This window comes from Ammospiza nelsoni, chromosome 15, assembly GCF_027579445.1.
Source record: "Ammospiza nelsoni isolate bAmmNel1 chromosome 15, bAmmNel1.pri, whole genome shotgun sequence".
NCBI classification, from domain to species: Eukaryota; Metazoa; Chordata; class Aves; order Passeriformes; family Passerellidae; genus Ammospiza; species Ammospiza nelsoni.
Window position 1 is genome coordinate 8,349,222 of NC_080647.1, and position 21,648 is coordinate 8,370,869.

General features: G+C 42.2%; 1 protein-coding gene across 4 annotated transcripts in view; it reads right to left on the reverse strand.

The window, feature by feature from the left end:
* The window catches only part of IL1RAPL2 (interleukin 1 receptor accessory protein like 2), a 333,678-nt gene that overhangs the window by 19,916 nt on the left and 292,114 nt on the right, over nucleotides 1–21,648 (reverse strand). For all 4 annotated transcript variants that reach the window (XM_059482910.1, XM_059482908.1, XM_059482909.1 and 1 more), the window contains 2 exons: nucleotides 6,354–6,483; nucleotides 118–263 (listed from right to left, as the gene is read on the reverse strand). In XM_059482910.1, coding sequence (XP_059338893.1) covers nucleotides 118–263; nucleotides 6,354–6,483 — 276 coding nt within the window. The remainder of the gene's footprint in view (nucleotides 1–117; nucleotides 264–6,353; nucleotides 6,484–21,648) is intronic.

The window sequence follows — 21,648 nt, forward strand, 5'->3', positions numbered from 1 at the left end:
CAGCTCCAAGCAGGCACACAGGAGTCCAGCCTGACTGAGAGAGGTCAGCAGGACCTCTGATTGATGAGTTGCTGCTGAGGCAGGTGAGGTCACAGATAACTAAAAAGGGAGAATTACCTTTTTTGCGCAGAAGAACGCTGGCGTGTCTCCGTCCATTTCTGTTCTCCACATGACATGTGTAGTTAGCCAGGTCTGCCTCCTCTACAGCATCAAAGATCAATGTCAACTCAACTTCTTTTTCTCCAAGATGTTCTCTGAGGAGTCTGGAAGGAAGGATACAGCCTTTGTTTTAACTGAATTAATATGGATGGAAGATTCCCCAAAGCACTATGATTTCTCAGAACAGGACAATGTTCCTTGGCCTCCTTCACTCCTGGAGATTGACTTGAAAGGAGACTCATGTTGCCTGAAAGAAACTTCACAGAGACATTCTCCATGACTCCCAGAAGGCTTTTTCTCCTGCCTTGTCTAGTGAGGAGCTGAACCAAGGGCAGGAAGAGTGGCCATGAGCACAGTGGTTATGTGTGGCTACTTTCTTGGCTCCATCAGAATTAAATGCTAAAAACAATGCTTCTTTTAAAAGAAGTGACAAATATCAATTTTCCAGAAGGAGGATGTGCCACTAAGCCATCAGTGAACAAATTACAGGGCAATTTAAAGGCTGGGTACTGTGATACATTTTAATTCAGTGTGGAAAACCAACAAAAGGAGCTGTGCTACTCTTTGGAATTTTCCTCTGTTTTCTGGGGCTAGATTCTGACTTTTAAAAGAAACAGTGTCAAGAACAAGAGCTCTCTCCTTCTTTGACAGGAAAGTGGAGATGTGCAAAATCCCCACAAATGGAATAAAAGTTCTAGCAGACTTTCAGGCCAGAGGTACAGCCTTTTCATGTCATTGTTCTCATGTGAACATTAAAAAGAATGCAAAGTAAATGCACGTTTTCTGCTGCTGACATTAAGTCTAAAAATACAATACCCTATTCTCTCAAAAGGCTTATCACTTGCTCAAGAAATGTTGCTGCTCCTTTGAACAGAGAAATGTAATTTCAAGTAAAACCCACCAGATTAATTTGATCCTGTTTGTGTAATGCTGCACAAGAAGGTAAACAGAAAATGTGGGGTGCCCTCAGAGTCCCCTGTGAACTCACCATTGCATGTGGCACTTCAGTGAGTCTGTTCTCTGAAAAGACTGCACAGCACTGTGATGTAAAGGTAGAAATAAAACCCAGGGTCACCAAAAAATAAATATTTTCTCCCAAGACTGAAAGAAGGAAAGTGGATGGGAAGTAATGAATCAGAGCGCTGCCTGCTCTGGATGGAAACTGCTGCTGGAGACATTTACATTTGTCAGTAATGGCAAACCCCAAACTTCACTTTTATAAACCAAAGATATTGTGTGTGCACACATTTCCTTATGTAAGTGATTTCACATGACAACAATGGAACTCCAAACACACTGAAAACAAATCAAAGGAGAAGTATGAGGGCATTGCAGTAGGCAATCACAAACGCAAGCCTGACTGCTACAAACACATCTCTGCAGTAACTCAGAAGAGGCACAGGAGTATCAACAACAATTCAGCCTCTTTCACTGTGGCAGCATAACTTGCAAAAAAGCAAGTGGAAAAACATTAGTTTAAAACCAGAGTGTGTGTGTGTTTGAGAGTGTGTGTGTTGAATTTGGAAACTTGGATTGCATCTTCCCTTCCCCCCCCCCCCATATTAATTCTCATTGATTATTCCTCTTTTTTCTTTTCTATTCTTTTTTTTTTTTTTTTTTTTTAAATTCTGGTCCAGAGTCCAAGTGATGAAATAATGGAAGAAAGGTTGAATTTGCACAATTTCTGGCCAGAAAAAAAACCTCCTCAGAAAGCCTGGTCTGTTTCCATACTCAGCCTAATCACTGGGAGTGAGGTAAATCAATTCTCATTTACCTATTATTCTGCTATATCTATATAAAGACTCAGGAAAGCCATTCTGCTGGTAAACAGTATGCCCAACAACTTTTGGTCTACCAATCATGCTGCAAGGAACAATATAATCATTAACAGAGAAGATATCTGGGAAACTAATCTGGAGCATTCTGCAAATGTTCAGATTTTCTTGTTTACTGTAATCAAGATATTTTACACAGAAGAAAAATGGAGACACATTACAGTTAAGATAAAAGAAACTGTTATTTTTATCTAGATCTAAACTACACGTATGTCAGATAAAATAACTGACCCTTAAACTAAATTTAAATAATACATAATCAGCTAAAGAGGAACTTTCATAAAAAAAGAATATCCAATCTATTTGGGCTGACAATTTTTTTAACATATCTTCTAACAGCAATTTTTAGCAAGGGAAATCTATAAAGTGGGACCTGTAAGGAAAATGCTGACAAACATTTAAGCATTGTGCTAGCAGCAAAGTAGAGAAAGCTCTTAGTTAAACCTTTCATTCCTGCTTTTTAATTTTTCTTCTTTTTTCTTTTAACATCACTCTACACTTACTTTATTGCCACAGAAATGCACAGCTGGTCACCTGTATTTTTTTAATACACATGCAGCCCTTAATTAATTGCATTGATTAATTAATTGCTGTTGTTCGTTCAGAGAACATGGAGCACAATACAATATCAACAAGTAAGACCTTAAAGGTGCAACAGCATTTGGAGCACACCCAGAAGATGAAGCTCTGTCCTGATCTGAGGTGGGAGAAGCTTCACCAGCATCACTGTCAACACATGCCAGCTCCCACAAGTTGAGAAAAAATAACTCACTCTTTCTGGGTTGCTGAACAAACTGTAAGAGTAATTACAACATTTAATGCACAGCTAAATCAATGGTACTTGACAACTCACAACAAACAGGATGGAAAGAGAGAAATAAAAGGTGAGTGATGTAAAAACAACACTTAGTGCGTTCTTTTCCTTCAGGCTGAAGCATTTTATTTGATCTGAAACAAAACATTTTGTCTAGTGAATAATTTTCAGGTAAGAGTATGAATTTTAAAAAGGAAGTGTCATTACAGAATAGAGATGCTTTCTTTGAAAATTATGCAATGACTTGGATTTTTCAAATCCTTGGTCATATTTTCCCAGTGCTTGTATGCACTAAGTTGAATCTGAATTTAAAACACTTATTTGAGACCATATTTTCCCAATATTTTCAGTCTTTGTATGACCACAGGTACAAGGCCAGAAGAAAGCTTCACTTGGGTCTCTGCATGACAGAGGCTTGAATTGCAAACCTTTACTAACTTGCATGAGAGTTGGGATTAGCAAAAATGAAACTTTCATTCTTTATAAAGCTGAGGATCTTGACTGTGAACAGGGTTATGAATCTACCCCCCTCCTTCTGTTCCTTAACAAGAGGCTGCAGATAAAGGAAAGTTCTGTGCGTACACAAGCACCTCTCCAAAGCAAAGTCATTCAGCGGGCAGCACAACAGTGACCTTCCCTCCTGCTTTCCTGCATTGTGTTTCTTGTTCTCTGCCCTGAATTTGTCTACTTGAGGAGTGTAAGCTTTTCAGGAGACAGCTGTTGCTTCCATACCTCTCTGCCAAGCACCCAGCACATCAGCTATGGGAGTTGTGCCTCCTGCCCCCAGCACCCTCTCCTAACAGAAAACAACATCCTCATCTTGTCTGAGCATTTCATAACCATCTGTTGGCTTCTGCGGGTGATAAATCAATCAGAAGAAATAAGGCTGCCATTCAAAATGTTTCCAGTCACTTATTTTCATCCCTCTAGGATAAGTTAAACTATTTCTACTTTAAAAATGGACAAGAGGGACAAAACAAGGACAAACAGTTTACAAGATGAGCATTATGACTATTTTGCAGTGTTACCTGTTGAAGAACAACAAAAAACAAAAAAGTAACTCATGGGTGTCTGAGAGAGCAACATTTATGTCTGAAAATACTTTGTCATGGCAGAGAGCTGGTGTTGAAATTTGCTGTGGGCTGCTTGGATAATTAGGTACAACTGAAAACTCTGCAGACATGCTTAAAGACTCTGATTCCTTCTTTAGTAATTCTGGTTCAATTTACATGACATTTTTCATTACTGCTGTAAAAAATCCACCTAGAAAGCAAAGTCTCTTCCACACATGTCTGACACCTGGGGATTTTAATTCAAGGGAAGACAAGGGGGCAGCTCAGACAGGGTGGCATTGCCTCCAAGTCCTGCAATACTTTGAGTTACTTTTTATCATGAAGCTTTGTAAAAAGGTCTAATAAATACAGAGAAGTCCAGAGTGACACAAATGTTACTCTTGGTGATGTGTGCTTACCAAAACCCAGTTCCATGGACTGGGTTTGAACAGGAATGCTCAGGTTACATGCATCCTTATTTTAGTGCTTTCATGAGAGCACAGTGAGTGTTAACCCTGCACACTGGGGATGGGTGGTTTGTGCTCCCACATATCTTTTGCAGACCTGAGCTCTCATCATACACAGAAAATCCAGCAACACAATGGATGGGCACAGCCCAGGGTAAGGACAGCACCACCAATTCAGAGTGCTACTAAATTTGTGAACTAATTCAAGACAGGGGATGCAGAGCTGAAATGCACCAAAGGAACAGCCCATGGAGCATCTTGTTCTGGTTGTATGGATTCTGTACTACTCTTAGCTTCTCAAAATGAAATGTCCTGGTAACACATAGAGAAGCAAAGTGATTAAGAAGACATCTAACCAGCAAGTTCACTGTGGCTCATCAAATTTAAAACATGACAATTTTTAAATACATCAATAAATATATCTGGGTGGAAGATGTGGGCTGCCTCAGGGTACTGACAGAATAATTAGTGCTGCTTAGTTCCCCTGAAGCAGCATACCTGTAATGGAACACAAAAACAAGAGCTGTTACGGGCAAAAAATCATTTGCAAAAAGTTGCCACTTCAGTTGCCATAGCTACTTCTAAATAAAAAAGGGATGGACTGGGGCACTGCTGGTAATGATGCAGCGTGTTTTGGAAAATGTTGTTTCAAATGCTGGCAGTGATCACAGGAGATTAGGGAGGTGATAAGTAGCTTTGCTGAAGAGAAGATTCAATGAATTGTGCAGGGTCTGTAAACTGAGTCAAAGCACTTTAGTGGAATGAGAAAAGAGACTTGTCACAAATTAGTTTGAAACATGAATGTGCAATGAGATGGCACAACAAAGGACAAGTAACAGCCTTTTCAAATTCAGTTTCACTAATAAATGTACATAAAGGGAAAGTTCTGAACTGTGCTAAAGCTAGAGCACTCTTTAAATACAACCCTCAAATTGTCTTGATGCAGGGGAAGAACATGACCAAAATCACGCTGTTCATATATATACACACCAGAGAGAGCACAATGCCATTAAGTGCTGACTACTTACAATAGCAGAAGTTTCCAATAATTGCTTTTTGTGGTCAGAAGCACAAAAGAGGATTGTACAATGGCAATATAAGATAAATTTAATCTCTGTGCAATTAAGTATATCTTAACAACTCATGGCTAAGTGGCTGAACTTCACATTATTGATCAAGTAATAAAGCAAAGGGATCTCTCTCCTCTTGCTCTCCAAAATCACCTTTACAAGAAACAAAAACTCAGACAGAAGATTAAAAAATGTGCACTGGAAAGTGAAAAGACCTTGGTTCTCTTTATAATCCATATTCATTGTACCATAATCAATATTCATTGCATCTATAGGAGCTGGGACCAACTTGCCCACAGTATAACAATAACTTAGTCTTTGCTCAAAAACAATAATAAGGTAACTATTAAGGAGGAGAGTAAGGTGCAAATTCCATGGAAGTTCATGAGGATACAAGTGTGTTTTCTTTACAACTTACACCAAGTGATAACCAGCACCTGGGAAAAAGCCCAGAACAAGCTGGATATTGGACACAGCCACTTCTTTCTCTCCCTTATGTGTTAAACCTGGAGGGACAAACACTGATTCTTGAAGGCTCAGGTTAAAGCACACTGAGAGCTGAACCACACACACATTTAGGAGAAGAGAAAATGTGTGGTGGCTTTGACAGTAGACCATTTGTCTTCAAGATTAACAGTGGTGCTGGAATGGACATCATCTTGCCAAGGCAGGTCCCATGGCATGCCTGCAGTGGACAGCACCAATCCCACACAGGGCTAAAATCAAACCCCAGAACACTCAGGAGATGCTTCAGCTTCCAACCATCAGGGGAATTTGGGAACAGATTTTCAGGCACAAGTTACTCTGTCTTTAGGGAGCAACTCACACAGCCCTGGCTCCAAGTCATCCATCACTCTTTGGACAGAAAATGATTTCCACTTTCAATTAAAAACTTGTCAACCCAACAGGCTTGTGGGACATACAGTATTTTTAATAGTAAATAATTCAAAAAGTACCTGACTTCGCCTTCTCTAATGTGACCTTCCAATTCTTCTATGAATTTTTCCCCTTTCATCCAGTAGATCATGGGGCCTGATTCTCCACTGAATCCAAAGAAAGCTTTGCAGGCCACAGTCAGTGGATTTCCTGAGGACAAAAGGAAGAGAGAAGATTAGAAGCTTTGTCATAGCTACTAGTGAGAAAATTATTTAAGAAATATCAACACCTCAGATAAACGTCCTTACAAAAACTGGAGGAGGAAAAAAAAAAGAATAGCTATAAACCACGTGAAAAAGAGTGATGTTGATTTGAATCTACAGGAAATGGGTGTAAAATGAAACTCTGAGGTTATCCATCCAATTTTTTTTCTGAGAAAAATAGTACATGAACAATGAGAAGGTATGGAAATGGTGGCAACATAAGGTGACACCAGACTGGTTGTTAAAAAGAAAGAGGTGACTTCCCTGTCAGACTCCTTGGATCTCTACCAGGTTTAGAGATTTGTCCCTAAAAGGCAGGTAAATCACTGAATGACTGCTCCTTACCTATGCATAAAAAGACAGAGGAATAATTCCTTCCTTGGTGAGCTTCTCAGAGAGCTTTTAAAGATTCCCAAGAAATACATGATGCCAGTCAGCCCCACACTGATGTTATTGTCAACAGGCTTTTGGCTAAGGACCAAACTTCAAAGCATTATTCAAGCAATACAGTAAAGAATTCTTCCTTTCACCTCTGCAAAGATACTCCCCCCCCCCCAAAAAAAAAAAAAAAAGGAAAGAAAGACTGTAAATTGTTCAAATTTCTTTTCTCTTAAAAAAAAAAAAAAAAAAAAAAAAAATCAGCATTTAACTGGCTTTATGTCTAGCTACAGATTTAACTGTTCTAGGTAGCCCAGAACTGTGCTTACACTGCCAGAACAGATGACTGTCTTCCTGCAGAAGACAACAAAAAAGAAAAACAAAAGAAAAAAGAAAACAAAACCACAAAAACAAACAAACAAACAAACTCAGAAAAACCTCCAAGAACTCAGGAAATTTGGAAGAACCATTCTCTTTGTATGCACATACAGCTGCTGCACCCACTTTTCTTTGCCTATTTTACTTCACATAGGTGCTCCAGGTTATGGAGCAGGTGTAGAATCAGCAGCTTAGTGGGACAACAGACTTCATTTAATGTCAGTGGAGACTGCTGCTGAATCTTTCAAGGCTTTGAGCAAGCATGGAAAGCCTAAATAACGAATTTTACTGTATTTGAAAGAAGTATTTTGCTATGTCAGGTATTCTCTGTGTTAGCAGGAGACTCTCCTGACTGAAATAGAACAGGCCTCCACTTTTCCAGGAGAGGCTGATCATTTGGAGCACACCACTTGGTTGAGCATTGGATAATGGTTTCCCATGATTGACTTACTGTGCCTTAATCATTCACCTCTTGTCTGCCCAGGAGTGATAAGTGGCTGTGTGCACACTCAGAGCATATCAGAGCTGTGTGTTAAAGTGCCTTTGCCTAAACCCCCACAGAGCTGAGTCAACTACTTGCACTTGTCTATCCATTATTTCAGTGCCCAATTTAAGACATGTCTAAAGAGTCTGATTAGTCAGGAAGCACAGCACTCCCAGCCACGGAAAATCAGCTGCCTTTAAATTGTTTCCAAGTCAAGATCCAAAATTACAACTCCTTTGAAACATTAGGATACAGCAAGAAAAGATTTAAAGGCTGCACTTGAGTCTCTGTTTCTCAAATAGCAAAAGACAAAAATGGAAAATGTTTATCCTGAAAATGTTTTCCAGACTCTTTCATTATCTCCATATTCATGATGAACTCTGGGACACAGCTGGCCCCTGAACAGTGGAGATGCTGGCAGATTACAAAACTAGACCAGGCATACAAGAGAACGGGTGGATATTCAGTTATCTGCACATCCCACAACACTGACAACCATCAGAGAAAGTTCCAACTTCAGTAACTAATGAGGAGTCAGAAACACTCCTAGGCAGACATTTAATGCCACTACAAGCTCACCCAACCCTGTGAGGTGCTGTGTGTCCTCCATGGGTAGAGGGGACAACTGGAGCCTCTGGTTGTATCCACCTCACCTTTTCCCAAGATGCTGAATGCCTGCACGGTGTGAGCTCTTTTTGTCCTGCTTGCCTTGGAGTCACAATACACATCTTTTTAAATACCACTTGGTGATTCCTAGCATGTGGTGCTCAGTCCTTGCTTGATATTAATGGAAAAAGACATTGTAGCAATGTGAAAAAGAAAAGGGATAGACAAGGCCTATCAGCATTGACAGATATTTGCCCTTTTCCTGGCACATCATGCTGGACATTAAGTGTTACAGGCAAAATATCTTACAGAATGTACTTTTCCTCAAACCAGCAGATGTTTACCTAAAAAACAAGCCCTGAGAAATGAAAATATTCCAAAGAGAGTCTAAGATTTCTATACATGCAGAGTAAATACCCTGAGGTAATAATGTCTGGTTTGAAGAAATATGAAGTTTTCTACACAGATAGGAAAACTTAAAAAACCCAGCTGTTGGTAGACAGCTTCTGTAATAAACAAACTCAATATAAAGCATCAGGAACCTTTACCATGACAACCTGCATGCTCTGAATGTGCCTGGGCAGATCTATTTCCTAGCTTTGCCACCAGGGAAACTAGCAAAATAAACTAATACCATGAACAGGAAAATCTGGAATGAGTTCATATTCCCAGCTCAAAGTTTGGTACCAGCAACACCTGAAAAACCCCATAGTTCATCTCATCTGCAAACCCATCACTGATCAGGGGGTGGCATAAACAACTTTTTTCTCATGGAACAACTAATTTTTATCTCAGCAGCAGAATGATGCAGGTCTGGGTTGACCTGATCTGTCTTGGAGTGGAAAGAACTCGATGATACTTCAAGGGCCCATCCAAACTCAAACTCTCACTTGCAGTTCTGATACTCCTCAAGCTGGTAAGGACCTCTCACTCCTCTACAGCTTCTGAAATAACTTCTGGTTTATAACTCTCATCACTTCTTTTGCCTCTGGAAGGGGGACACCATCAGAAAGGTAAGACTGACTTCCCTGCAGAACCACTTCATCTCCCAAAATAAGCCTCCATGTGGAAAAGTAAGGGAGATTTCTCCTCTCCTGCTCTATCACCACACAGCTACAGCAGCAACCTGTCACTACAGGTTTTCAGGGAACTGCAGCCATTCCCATCCAGAAAGGAATATGGCATGTGTTACTACATTCTCCCCCAAATACTGCAATACTAAAAATGAGGCTGAAGTCTGTGGTCCCTAAATGTATCCCCCAATATATGGAGAAATAGGCACTGAGCATGGACAGTGCCCCTTTGCAGGTCCTGGTTTAGGGCTGGCTGCAAGCCATGCAATATTACACTGAGCCACAGTTCCAGGCAGAAGGAACTGGCAGGCAATTTGTAACTCCACAAATTTATCTTGTGTAAGGCCCAACCTTTTGCACATCATTACTGCTATTCTGCATGACCTTCAATAGTCCCACTACTAATTGGTCTTATTAAGAAATATTACCCTTGCATCATTTAATTAACAACATCAAAATTCCTGGAATGAATAGTATCCTAAAAGTTTTCCATTTACAGATGGATTCTGTTTAGATCAGATAGACATTTCAGATGCCTTTTACTTAATAAAATAATTAGCTGAAGAACAGAGAAAGTTATTTGTGAATTTCTAATGAATCAACAGTTAAGAGAGTGTTTGAAGAAACAAGGAAAGAAAGTAAAAAGGCTTGTTTGCAGACATCACTGTCTTCTGCTTTGCTGGGGTCACCTTGATACAGTAAAGGACCAGGTTCAGCAGAAGTCTCTGTTTAGCTCTTCTCCCTGCCTTGTCAATCAAGCAGGCTTGTTGCAGACTCCCAGCTGATAAGACACAACCACTGGCAGTAAAAAAAATTATTGCTAAATCTTATTGTCCAATTTTCACCTGTCCATTTTCACAGTCAATCTGTGTGAACTCTACCATGCATTCAAGCAACTTCTTTTCTGGCAAAGAGAATTCCAGAGAAATGCAATTATTCAAGCAGAAGAGCTGCCTGGTGGTGGTAGGAGCACTGGCTAATGATGGGAAAAGGGTCTGCAAAAGAATTTAGCCAGGAATGGTTTGGAATGTGCTTAATGCAGGGCCAGCATGCTTTGACAGAGAATCATAAATTCTGCAGCACAATTTCTCTTGAATGAGACATGCCTCAAGTATAAAGTAAATTAAGCTTAAAATACCTAAAAGTTGTTCTGTCTTTTAAAAACTTCAATGTCAAGGCTGGATGACTGACCTGCATGGATGCAAAGGCTCTACACATCTGGCTTATGCTGGCATGGAAAGCAAAGGCTCTTCACACCTGGCTTAGGCCATGGCATTTTTCTGGATTTGTTTTTTTTTTTTTAATGCAGATGGATAGTTTGTTCTTTTTCACTTGTTTTGCGCAGGTAGGTGTATTTTGTAGCTTTGAAGCCCACATCAGAGAATTTGCTTCCAGCAAATCAGACCTTGACTTGCAGAGCACACCATCTCAGAGCAACCTCAGCAAGCTCCCAAAGTCTCTGTGAATCCCTGGGTGCTGTTTTTTCCTATGTTTTGAAACATGAATTAGTTTTCCTTTTCTCTTGCATTTTTGTGCCACATAAAATACTGCTCTCAACAAGCCTGAGCTGAAGCAGATGAGCCTCCCCAACTAGTGGCAGAACTGACTGAAAATGCCAAAGGTTATTATTAATGCAAATCCCTTTGTGCTAAGCAACACCATAAGTCAGACCCGCCCACGTTGCTAGCTGGATTTACATCTTCCACTCCAACAGGGTGCTAATCCACTGCTTTCATCCACTGCAGAGCCCTGCCACTTCTGGGAGGGCAGATGAGAGTGCAGTGCTGCCACCAGAGGGTCATTCCAACACTCCAAGTCCCTCTCATTGATGCATTTGCATATTAGAGCTCCTCTCTGATAATGGTGCTTGTGTCTGTCCCTGTTAGATTGGAGAGAGCTCTGAGTGCCGCCAAAGGAGCAGCTTCCCACTCCACACATGCAGATGTTTTACAGGCACTTCATGGGCTTTGTTTCTTTCTTTTGCTGAGACAGGGAACAGGAAAGGCAGGTTACTTATCACTTCTCACTAAGTGCATTCTGCAGGCTGTCTGGAAGCTGACTTTCCAGGCTGTGAGGTTTGCAAGGCAAATCACCATGTCACTGACAAGAACATTATTGTTCTAATATGCTTTACAAGTGCTAGAAAGTGGTCAAAGAGCAGCAGAGTGATTTAAATTCCCCTGGCAAAGCAAGGCTGGGTTGTATACAACCCTGAAGTAAAGAACACATTTCCTTTTCTTTCAGAAGGACATCCTGGATAAGAAGATATGGGAGACAGAGCTTATGCCTGCAATTTATCCACAAAACAAATACCAGGGGCAACACAGACCTTGACTCATGAAAAACAATCTCTCTGTGTGGTAGTTGTGTGCAGTTAGCAGAGAGTGCCAATTGTCTCCAAGTGCTCTGCAATGACATCCTCTGAGCTGCTCTCCTGTGCTGGGAGTGACAGCAGAGCCAGCAGCAGATGGAGGGGCTGCAGCCTGTAGCATTTGCAGGGAACCCCAAGACATGGAGGATTCCATCTTATCAGAAGGCTAATTAATTACTTTATTATCCTATATTATTTTACACTATGTTACATTACATCTAAACTGAATCTGCCAAGCACTGAACTGCTCACACTGCACAGAATCTCATGGCTGTCAGTGACAGTCCCAACACACACACCTGGCCCTGACAGGCCAAGGAAACAAAACACCATCACTTTGGCTAAACAGTCTCCATGTTGCATTCTACTTTTGCACAAACACAGGCACAGCTAGTAAGAATTGTTTTTCCTTTCTCTGAGGTTCAGAGAATGTGAATTACAGAAATAATATTGGGAAGAATATTGCCTTGCTTTTCTCTGTGAAGAGAAACGTGGTGACACCAGCCCAGCCCAAACCATGGCCCTGGCCTGGCTGGCTGCTGCTGGACACCAGGCTGAGCTGCTGATGGGCACGTGAGGGTGCCCACACAAGGTTCCTCCTGCTGCTGAGCACAAAACCTCTGTCCAGGGCTCACCACTGTCCCAGAGCAGTCAGGAGTACTGGCAGGGGCAGCTGAGGCTGTGCTTGGCTTTGCTTGTGTCACCCAGCACAGCTGATCCCATTTCTCATCCCCATCCCAGTACAGACCTGCAGTACCACTCACACATCAGGGGCTTCAGCCTCTGGAAAACCACAGATACATGATCCCTTATTTTCCCCGGGTCATATCCCAGCACCACTTGCTCAGAGGTTCCATGCTGTGATTTTTTCAACAAGATCAATAACGACAGTGATAATTACTGTACCTGGGCTTCTCTTCCCTCCTATTTTACCTGGATATTCTACAGAATACAGGACTAGCTGTGTGCTAAATCATGTTATCCCATTTAGATAAAAGTCTCATGAAATTCTGTGACTAGTTAGAGAATTACTGGATCCAGTGAAAATAAGACATACTAAAACCAAATTATTTTCCCTCATGAAAAAAAATATAATTACAGGAAATTCTATAATATTTCAGAATTCTATTCCAGCAGCCAGCAGATTCATGACTGGATATGAGCCTTCCAAACATTTGCATAATTAAAGCTCAGCCAGGAATTAATGAACTGAAAGCATTTTAAAGAAAATTAAGAAACCTGCTTTGCACAGTGATAATAATTTTCTTAATAAGATAAATTTATATTGAAATCAAATCTAACTAGCCTCCAGACATTCATTTCATAACAGTTTAAGAGCATTTGAAAGCACACCCATATAATATATATTTTATTAAATTTAGTCTCCTGGTTTTCAGAAGAAGCCTAAAAGAAGACTAAAGGAGGTGCTCTTCCCCTGTGCCATGAGCTGCACATGCATCCACTACAGTAATATTCTGGCAGCTGTAATGATGTGCTGGAAAAATAAATGGCTGCAGCACATAACTTAGAGTTAGCTGGCTCTTCACTCATATGAGAACTTTTTGACAAAGGCAAGTCTTTGGCAATAAAATAGGAGACTGGCAAAAACTTGATGAGAAAAATGCAAGAGATCTTTAGGTCTTTTTTTGTTCTCTGTAGTTTACGATCTTAATTTTAACTTTCTTTCTCGCTCTGCTCTTATTTCTTATGCCCTGAGACATCAGAAAACACATAGCCATGAGACATTTGTGCTTTTCTGTCTCACTCAAGTGAGCAAATAGCACATATAAAAAGTAGGATAAAAATAACACTAACAGCAAGCAGAACTCCAAACATGAGACAAAGCAACTAAGCCTCCAGACAGTTTGTTACCAAGAACACAAGTCAATGCATTTGCTGTCATTCCATACAGCCCCAACTGTTGCCAATTTAAATCACACAATCACAACCCACTGCAAGGACTGCTTGTAGGCTTGGCTATTGACTGTAACTCCCACAGAGAGTGAAAAACAAAACTAAAAAACACACACAAAGCTGGAATGTTGCTGATAAAAATTTATCAGATGTTCCAAAAATCAATCAATCAAATCAAGATCACCTAGAGTAGTTTTCTTCAAAAAAATAACATACAGAAAAACATCCCAACTACTACCTCTCCCTCCTCACCCCTGTAAAAATTTAACCTTACCTAAATCCTGTAAAATCCTTTATCCCATTTTCAGAACTGCCTTGGGGGCAGAATTTAAAATCTTAGTTATTGAGAGGTCAGGTGTAACTGAAAGTCAAGGATTTTATCTTTTCAGTTATGCACCTGCAATGAAGACAGATGCTTAGTGGGATTTCCAGAAGCAGCTTGAAAGCTGCCTTGTGCTGGCTTTAACCTGTGCTCAATGCTGAGATCCTTCTGCAAATCTCATTTCTGTGCATTTTGAGGCACAGAAACATCATTTATGAGAAAAGCCCTGCAGGTACTTGGAAAATGTCCCCTTGGTGCTGGGGTTCCAAGGGCTGGGGCAGCCCCACGGCAGCAGAGCAGTGACATCCAGAATAAGGTGAACAAAGGTACTTGCTCAGGAAACTGAAACGTAACACAAGAACAACCATAGAAAATTCAATTCAGGGGCAAGCTGGAGAGCTGGAAACTCCTCAAGCTTGCAAGAAGCAGCAATGTGAGGGGTAGGATCCCCTCTAGCCACAGCAGATTGATGTGAGGAGACAGGAGCATCTCTTTGTGGTCCATCTCTTTGTAGCTCAAAGATAGAGTTGGCTGTTCCTGCTCTTCACCGTGGGACAGCAATCTAAGGAAGCAAATGTTCTCTGAATAATTCCTGCTCTTCTCTCAGAGCAGTGGGAGAAATGATGGCTGTGATGGCACGAGGCCATGCCTGGGCCAGAGAGACATGATTTGTTCCCTTACTCTGGAGAAAGTAGCTTTGATTTTATAGAGTCCTAGAGCCTCAGAATGTCTCTCCACCTCCCCCCATCTTGCCCACAGTGGTGTTTGGATATAAGGCACTATCTTAGGAGCTCAGAGCAAGATCTTAAAAAAGCCATCCTGAGAGAAAAGCTTTGCTCTTCTGTATTGCTTATCTCTTTTCTTAGCCGTGCTAGAGCCAAGAAGGAAATTAAGCTGCTCTCTGCAAGGTCTAATGTGAAACCTTGGCCACTTCAGCATCAAGATTGTTATTTGAGCTTTTGTTCTAGTGCCAGAAACCTTTACATGGCCTTCACCTCTGCATTAACTAGAGAAGGTTACAGGCTTCATCTTCTCTCCCCTGGCAAAGCTCCTGCTAGCACTCAAAAGGACCCAGGTAATTGTGATTGTCTGCAAGTGTGATGGTCTAATTGCACAGTGATGGGCAGGAGCCAGAGCAAAGGACTGGCCTTCAGAGATGTGCATCTGCCACCCCCAGAGCACTGAATAAAGCTGTGCCTGCAGCTGGCAACAGGCTGAGGCAAGCCCTGTCCCCAACACCCTGACAATGTTCCTTTTAAGGATTTTTAAAGGGATGCTGCATGTGCTCTCAAAAGTTCCTGCAGCAATACCAAATAGAGACAAATACAACTGAAGGAATCTGCTGTAGTCCAGAATGTATTTTCAAATGCAGGAAAGACACTATTTCTCCAGCACAGGGTGACATGAACATGGCAGCACTTTGCTGTTATTTCCCACTGCAGCACCCAGGGGAATCCTGGTAGAGGGCTCCCAGAACAGGGAGATACCCGGGAAGAGTTGATAGCTGCCCCGAGGGGGCTGTTGCTCTTTGAAGTCAGAGAGGTTTTTCTCCAGGTCTTCTGCTGACTCTGCTGAGTTTTAAAGACAGAAAAGGCTGAGTAAAATTTTCCCTCTGTTTGGATCATTGTCTTCTGTGCTGCCTTGTTGAGAACAAATATGTCTGAGCTAATTTCTTTTATTTCTCTGTCAAAACCATACCTCCTTCCTTAGCTGATTCATTCTTCTTTGGGCTAGGGCTCAGAACAATACAATAACTTACATTTGTCAGGAATTATCTTGACTGAGTGCCCCTCCCCTCAGCCCTTAACGACAGAGTCAGCCCTCCTACAGCCTGAATCTGTGTTGACTCAGGAATGGACAGAAAGCTCCTTCTCTTGGGTGTGGTTTGTGTACTTTGGCATTTCACTGAAGACCTCTCAATATTTTGCCTTATACACTTTTGCTGCTCCATTTCAGTCCAGTATTTCTCAGAAAGCATTCCCTCCTCTGAATTGTGCAGGTACCAAGCAAGAAGCTGAAAGCAGCACTCCTTTGGGAAGGTTAGGACAGATTTGTGCTCTGTGCTATCTATACTTGTGTCATTTCCCATTTCCCACAAAGGACAAGCTCACAGCTGAGCCCAGAGAACGAGCACAGACCCCTGCAGAACACTGTACTTTGAAAACCAGGATCCCTGGGGGAGTTATCAGCTAAACAGACCCAATAACCCTCACTATTCCCAAGTGCCAAACAAATGAGCTACACAGACACTCCCACTCCGCTTCAGTCCCTCTAATTAAACCCTCTTTAAAAGTCAGCTCCACACAGAAACACAGCTCTGTTTGCAAACAAGTTGAGGTTTTCCTTTTTTTTTCCAGTGAGTTGCTGATTTTTTCTTATTTTCCCAATAGACAGAAAATACATGAATTACTTGCTATATTGACTCCTGTAGTACTATTTTTTCAGCCCTATTAGATTTCCTGACCCCTACCAATTTTCTGCTCGAGATGTTGACCTTCTCAGAAAGCTCTTGTCCCCAGCCACAGGAAGGCAGAGCTCAGCTGCCTTTCTTACCCCTGAGCAATGATTAGTGAAACACCCAACTGTGAGAATAAAAGGGACACGTTGTGGCCTTCCTAAATCCCAGGAGGGCTGCTTGAAAAGTCCCACTATGCCTGCCCTGCCTGAAAGCAGCATTGCCATCCCAAGGCTGCCACAGTGGAGATCCTTGCCTGTGCTTCACCAAAATAGTCTCAAGCTCAGTTTCAACAGTGCAAAGGGCAGTGCTAATGAGGGCCACACTTCTCCAGAGAGGCTGGCAGGGGATGGTTGCTCTTCAGCTGCTGTCATCCTTGACAAGGAAGAAGAATCTGCCCCAGATGCCAGTGGAACAGCAAACCCATGGCTGGCAGTGAATTTGCTCTGGGCTGGGCTTGCAGGGGAAGACACAGGCAGGGAACCCCATCATTGCTGCCTGGCAGGATTAGCCATGCCATGACAGCAGCCTGCTTGTCCCTGCTGTCACAGGCTTGGAGCACAGCATGGGGTGGCCCTTGGTGGTTCAGCCACCATCCCCTGCCTCTCCTCTTCACAGCCCATGGGCCACCTGTGCTGTCACCATGCTGGGCAGGCACATGAGCTAACACATCTTTTATAATGGGTTAAAAAAAAAATCAGCCTTTCAGTGCACAACCCCTGCTGAAGTGGGCCTGCCCCAGCAGGAGAGGGGCCTCAAGCAGCCTTGCCCCCTGACACTGCCTGCCCTACTTTGGTGGTTGGCTTTAAATGCTCAAGAGAGGAGATGTGACAGGCAGTTTATGGGAGATCCTGATTGCTGGCACCCTGCACTTTGCTTTTGTCATGTCAAGTCATCTGCAAGCTGCTCAGAGCCTCTGTGATGGTGCTCTTTGCTTGCTCACATGGAAATGAAGTGCAAGCCAGGCTGACATGCACGACTGTGCAGAGAGGCAAACACACAGAGCCTGAGCAGCACTTCCACCAGATCTGAGCCCCTGAGCCTCACCAGTGCCTGGTAGAGTCTGCTCCACAGAAAGAAATTTCGCTTTGGACAACATGAAGACAAGGTTCAACCTCAAACCCCAAAGCAATCAGAATTGTGGGAATTGTCCAATAGAAAGCTGATGCCTGCCCTGCTTCTGTCTGTGCTTTTCCTTCCTCTGTTCCTGGCCACCCTGAAGCCCTTCACAGGTAACAAGTCACACCCTGAAGGTCACTTGCCTTTAGTGTGAGCAGCTTGGTTCACAGGGCAGGGAAACCTGAGTGTCTGGCAGGGTGTGAGCAGGACTTACTTAGCTGCTGGGCCAGCAGCTTTGCCAGGGGCTGGTGGGCTGTGTCAGGGACTGCAGACACCTGGTGGTGTGCATCCATCCATCCATCCATCCATCCATCCATCCATCCATCCATCCATCCATCCATCCATCCATCCATCCATCCATCCATCCCCCAGACTCTCTCTCCTCATCTACCCCTCTATAAAGGGAAGGTAACTTTTTTGCACAGTTGTTCCAATACATCCCTCAACCTATGAAATATGAGCTGGGGTAACTGAGAGAAACACCAGAAGTACAAGAATACTATAAATCATTCCAGAACATGATGTGACCCATTTCAGCTCAATCAGAAGTATCTTAACTTCCCCACAATATTTTCATTTTCAATACGCTGGATCTCTAGAAAAGTCTAGTTTTTCAGAGATGACAAAGCATTCTCTCAATAAAATAAAAAAATATCTTTACTCCCAAGCAGAAAAATACACTGTTTGCACTTTGGGACCAGAGTTGAACAGAAAGGAAGAGAAGCCTTATGAAGACAAGTTCACACAATAAAGCCTTCGGTTGCAAACAGACTTTGGATGGTAAGATCCCAAAAACATGATCCCTCTTTCAGTGACTTCAATTTCACATAAAACCTGAGTAGTGAGACCTGCTGTGTCCCAGGTGACAGATGGAACCACTGTGAGTCAGATTAGCAGCTTACTTCCCATGCACAGACACAGAGGTGTAGTCAGCAGCTGATATCGGGTCCCTCCCAAATGAAAAAGTGCTCAGATGTCTCCCTTGAAAAAGAGGATAATAAAAATCTCCCAAAGACTCATTTAAAATAGAAGTTATTCAATTTTCTTTTGTTTTACACCAGATGTGCTCCAGACATGCAAACTCAGCCTCTAAAGATTCTCCTGCCTACTACAGTCTCCTAACTACTCATCAAAGCACAGCAGGTAAAAATTTCCCTCCTCTACATCACTAGTCACCAATACAACCTTGTCATTTCAATTTCTCACACCTCTTCTTTCCCCCTGCCCTGTATCTCTGCAAAGTCTCATCTCTACAGCTTATTGCCATTGGCTACTAATGTTGAACAAAGTGTTCCCAATTTCAAACACAATGAAAAGAAAAATCAGTAGCAAAAGAAAGAGAAAATTAACCATGGAAACTACTCTCCCAGGGCTGGCCAGGTTCTTTAGGTTCGACATCTGAATCTGCTGCTTTATAGAATCATGGACTCACCTGCTGCTGCTATTCCTCATTTCCTCCAGAGTTTGTTACACTGAACAATCTGTTTCCAAATAGAGGAAAAGCACTGGGGCAGGTGCCAACCTGAGCCCTCCCACCCTCCTGAACAGCACAGAAGTGTGGCTCTGCTCCCATGATCAGGCTCACCTATAGGCACATCTCCATGCCTGCCAGGAGCCCAGCTCGTGTTTTACAATAAGCAATGATGAGGAGACATGAATCATCCCTCAATCCTCTGTCACAGGCACACAAGAGGCACCTCTCTCCCCTGCTCCTGCTGGAACTCCAGCAAGCTGTTCTCATAGCAGGTTTTCACTTTAGAAAGCAATTTGTCAGTACAAGCGATGCTTAAATTTTAAAAGGTAGTGACTAGTGCTGGGATTCAGAATCTCAGTCCTGACTCAGGCAGACCAAATCAGGCCACTGCCTCTTTGGAGTGAGGGTTGGTAGCCAAAACTCCATTTTGCTCTGATTGCTGGTATTTAAAATTTTAGTGTGTTAAAAATGGCATCTCAGGCTGTCAGTCTACAGACATGAGGGCACTTCTGAGAGCACCAAAGCACACCAGGCCTGGTTCCTGCCTACAGCCATTTGGCTATGGGACAGAGAAGGAAGACAAAAGCAAGCAGGTTTTCTTTTGGGACAGTCTCTACTTTACCTGATGGTTTTTACAGCAAGAAGGCTGCTCCTTACCCCTCATCCATGCAGGAAAGCATAGAAGGGGAAAGCTATGGGCTTTGCTTCAAAGACAGCAGCAATTGTCTGGTTCCATTGTACCACAGACTGCTTCTAGCATCTGCTTTAGGAGGCAGTGAGGAAAAGCAAGCTTGGCTGCATTGTGGGATCATCTACCCTCCTCTTCTGTGGGCTGGTTGATAGCCTTGTGCACCCCTTGGCACCACAGCAGAGACCAGCCCCTCATTTTCAGAAACTTGCAAGTAACATGTCTGTACCAGCCTCCCCGGGAATTGTAGATTTTTTTAGTCCTGGTTATTTGTAAATTGAATTTTTTAAAGAAGGAAAGAGAACACAGATTAATAGGGTGAGCAAATGGAAACCTTCTACCTTATTTTATATGCTCCTGGAGAAAATACTTATGTGACAAAGTATTTTTAAAGTAGCAGTTAGGAAGGTATAAGCTACCTGCAGTCCCTATAGTATATCTAATATATCTACTACATCTACTATATATACTATATAGTATCTATAGTGTATATTGGGACTATATATAGTATATATACATTACTATATATAGTAAATGTGTTTTCGAAGGTAAGTACAGCTATATACTCAGACATCTAATATCAAATGACCCTGTCCAGTTCTCAGGAGAGATTTGTAAATCTGGCAAATCTCAGCAGAGCTGGAAGGCCCTGATCAAGAGAAAACATCATGGTGACAGGAAGGCTTCTGTCAGGATCAATTTACTTTGGCAAAATGTATTTAAGAAGCATTGTAGAAAATATTGTCCTGTTATATAGATAACTCTGGCTATGCCAGAGAGCCTTTTGCATATACTTCCCCCAAGGCAGGAAGGGTTTATGACTGCTTTGTCCTCAGTAAAATAAAATTTCAGTCAACATCCTTCTTTCCTTTAGCATCCTCCCCATTCTGCACACTGCCCCTAAACCACCTTAAAATAAAACTTTGGCAGAGTCATCTATCACTATGAATATAAGAGCAGATATTTCATGAAACTTAAAAAAAGTAATATCCATATTCTTTGCCCAAACATAAAGCATGATAGATATGGATTGGTTGCCATTTTTTATGAATCTGCTTAGAGCCCCAGTGGATATAAATTATGGTAAAGGACAAACTACAAGTTCTACATGACTTGGCTTGTAGTAATGAGAAACTAACCCTGCACAGTGTGTCAGCAGATGACATACTGCTCCTCGTAGTTATTGTCAGTATCCATCAGCTTCCTGGTGGGGAATTCTCCCTGTCCTTATCCTGCTTGTCAGAGCCTTGGTAACAATCCAAGCAGTTGCTCCTGTTCAGTCACATCCACAGCCAGTGACCAGCTGTAAGGATCCTTGTTTTCAGGAAAACTTATTTGGTTTTAGGGAAGGAAGGAAGAAAAGGATCTTACTGCTTTTGCAGTATGTCTGGTTTCTGTCAGTCTAGCTTCTCACAGGGGTAGTGATCACCTTCTGTTCAAGTGCCTTCTCTGCCTGCAAGTCCAAGGAAATGAGCTTTGTCTTTTTGATGCATCCATTTTGCTACGTGTGGCAGCAATGCTTCTGTCATTACGAGGAGTCAGAATGCTGAGCTCCAATCCAGGTACTGATGTGCAGAAACCTAACGGAGACTTACCTCAAACTTTAAAGGGCAAGCTGAAAAAATATTCTCATTCAGAGAGAGCATGGCCTATTTGCCAACTACCACTGCTTTGAGAGATCCTCTTTGCACAGGACTGAGGAGAACAAGCTATTGCAATGTTTGACCCCTTTAGTGTTACCTTCCTATCACAAGCAAAGGGCTGTTATTTCAGCTCTTCAGACAGCTGAGCAGAGAGCCAGAGCATTGCTGCCACTATCTTCCTAGCTGGTTCAAAACTTTCACAGAGAT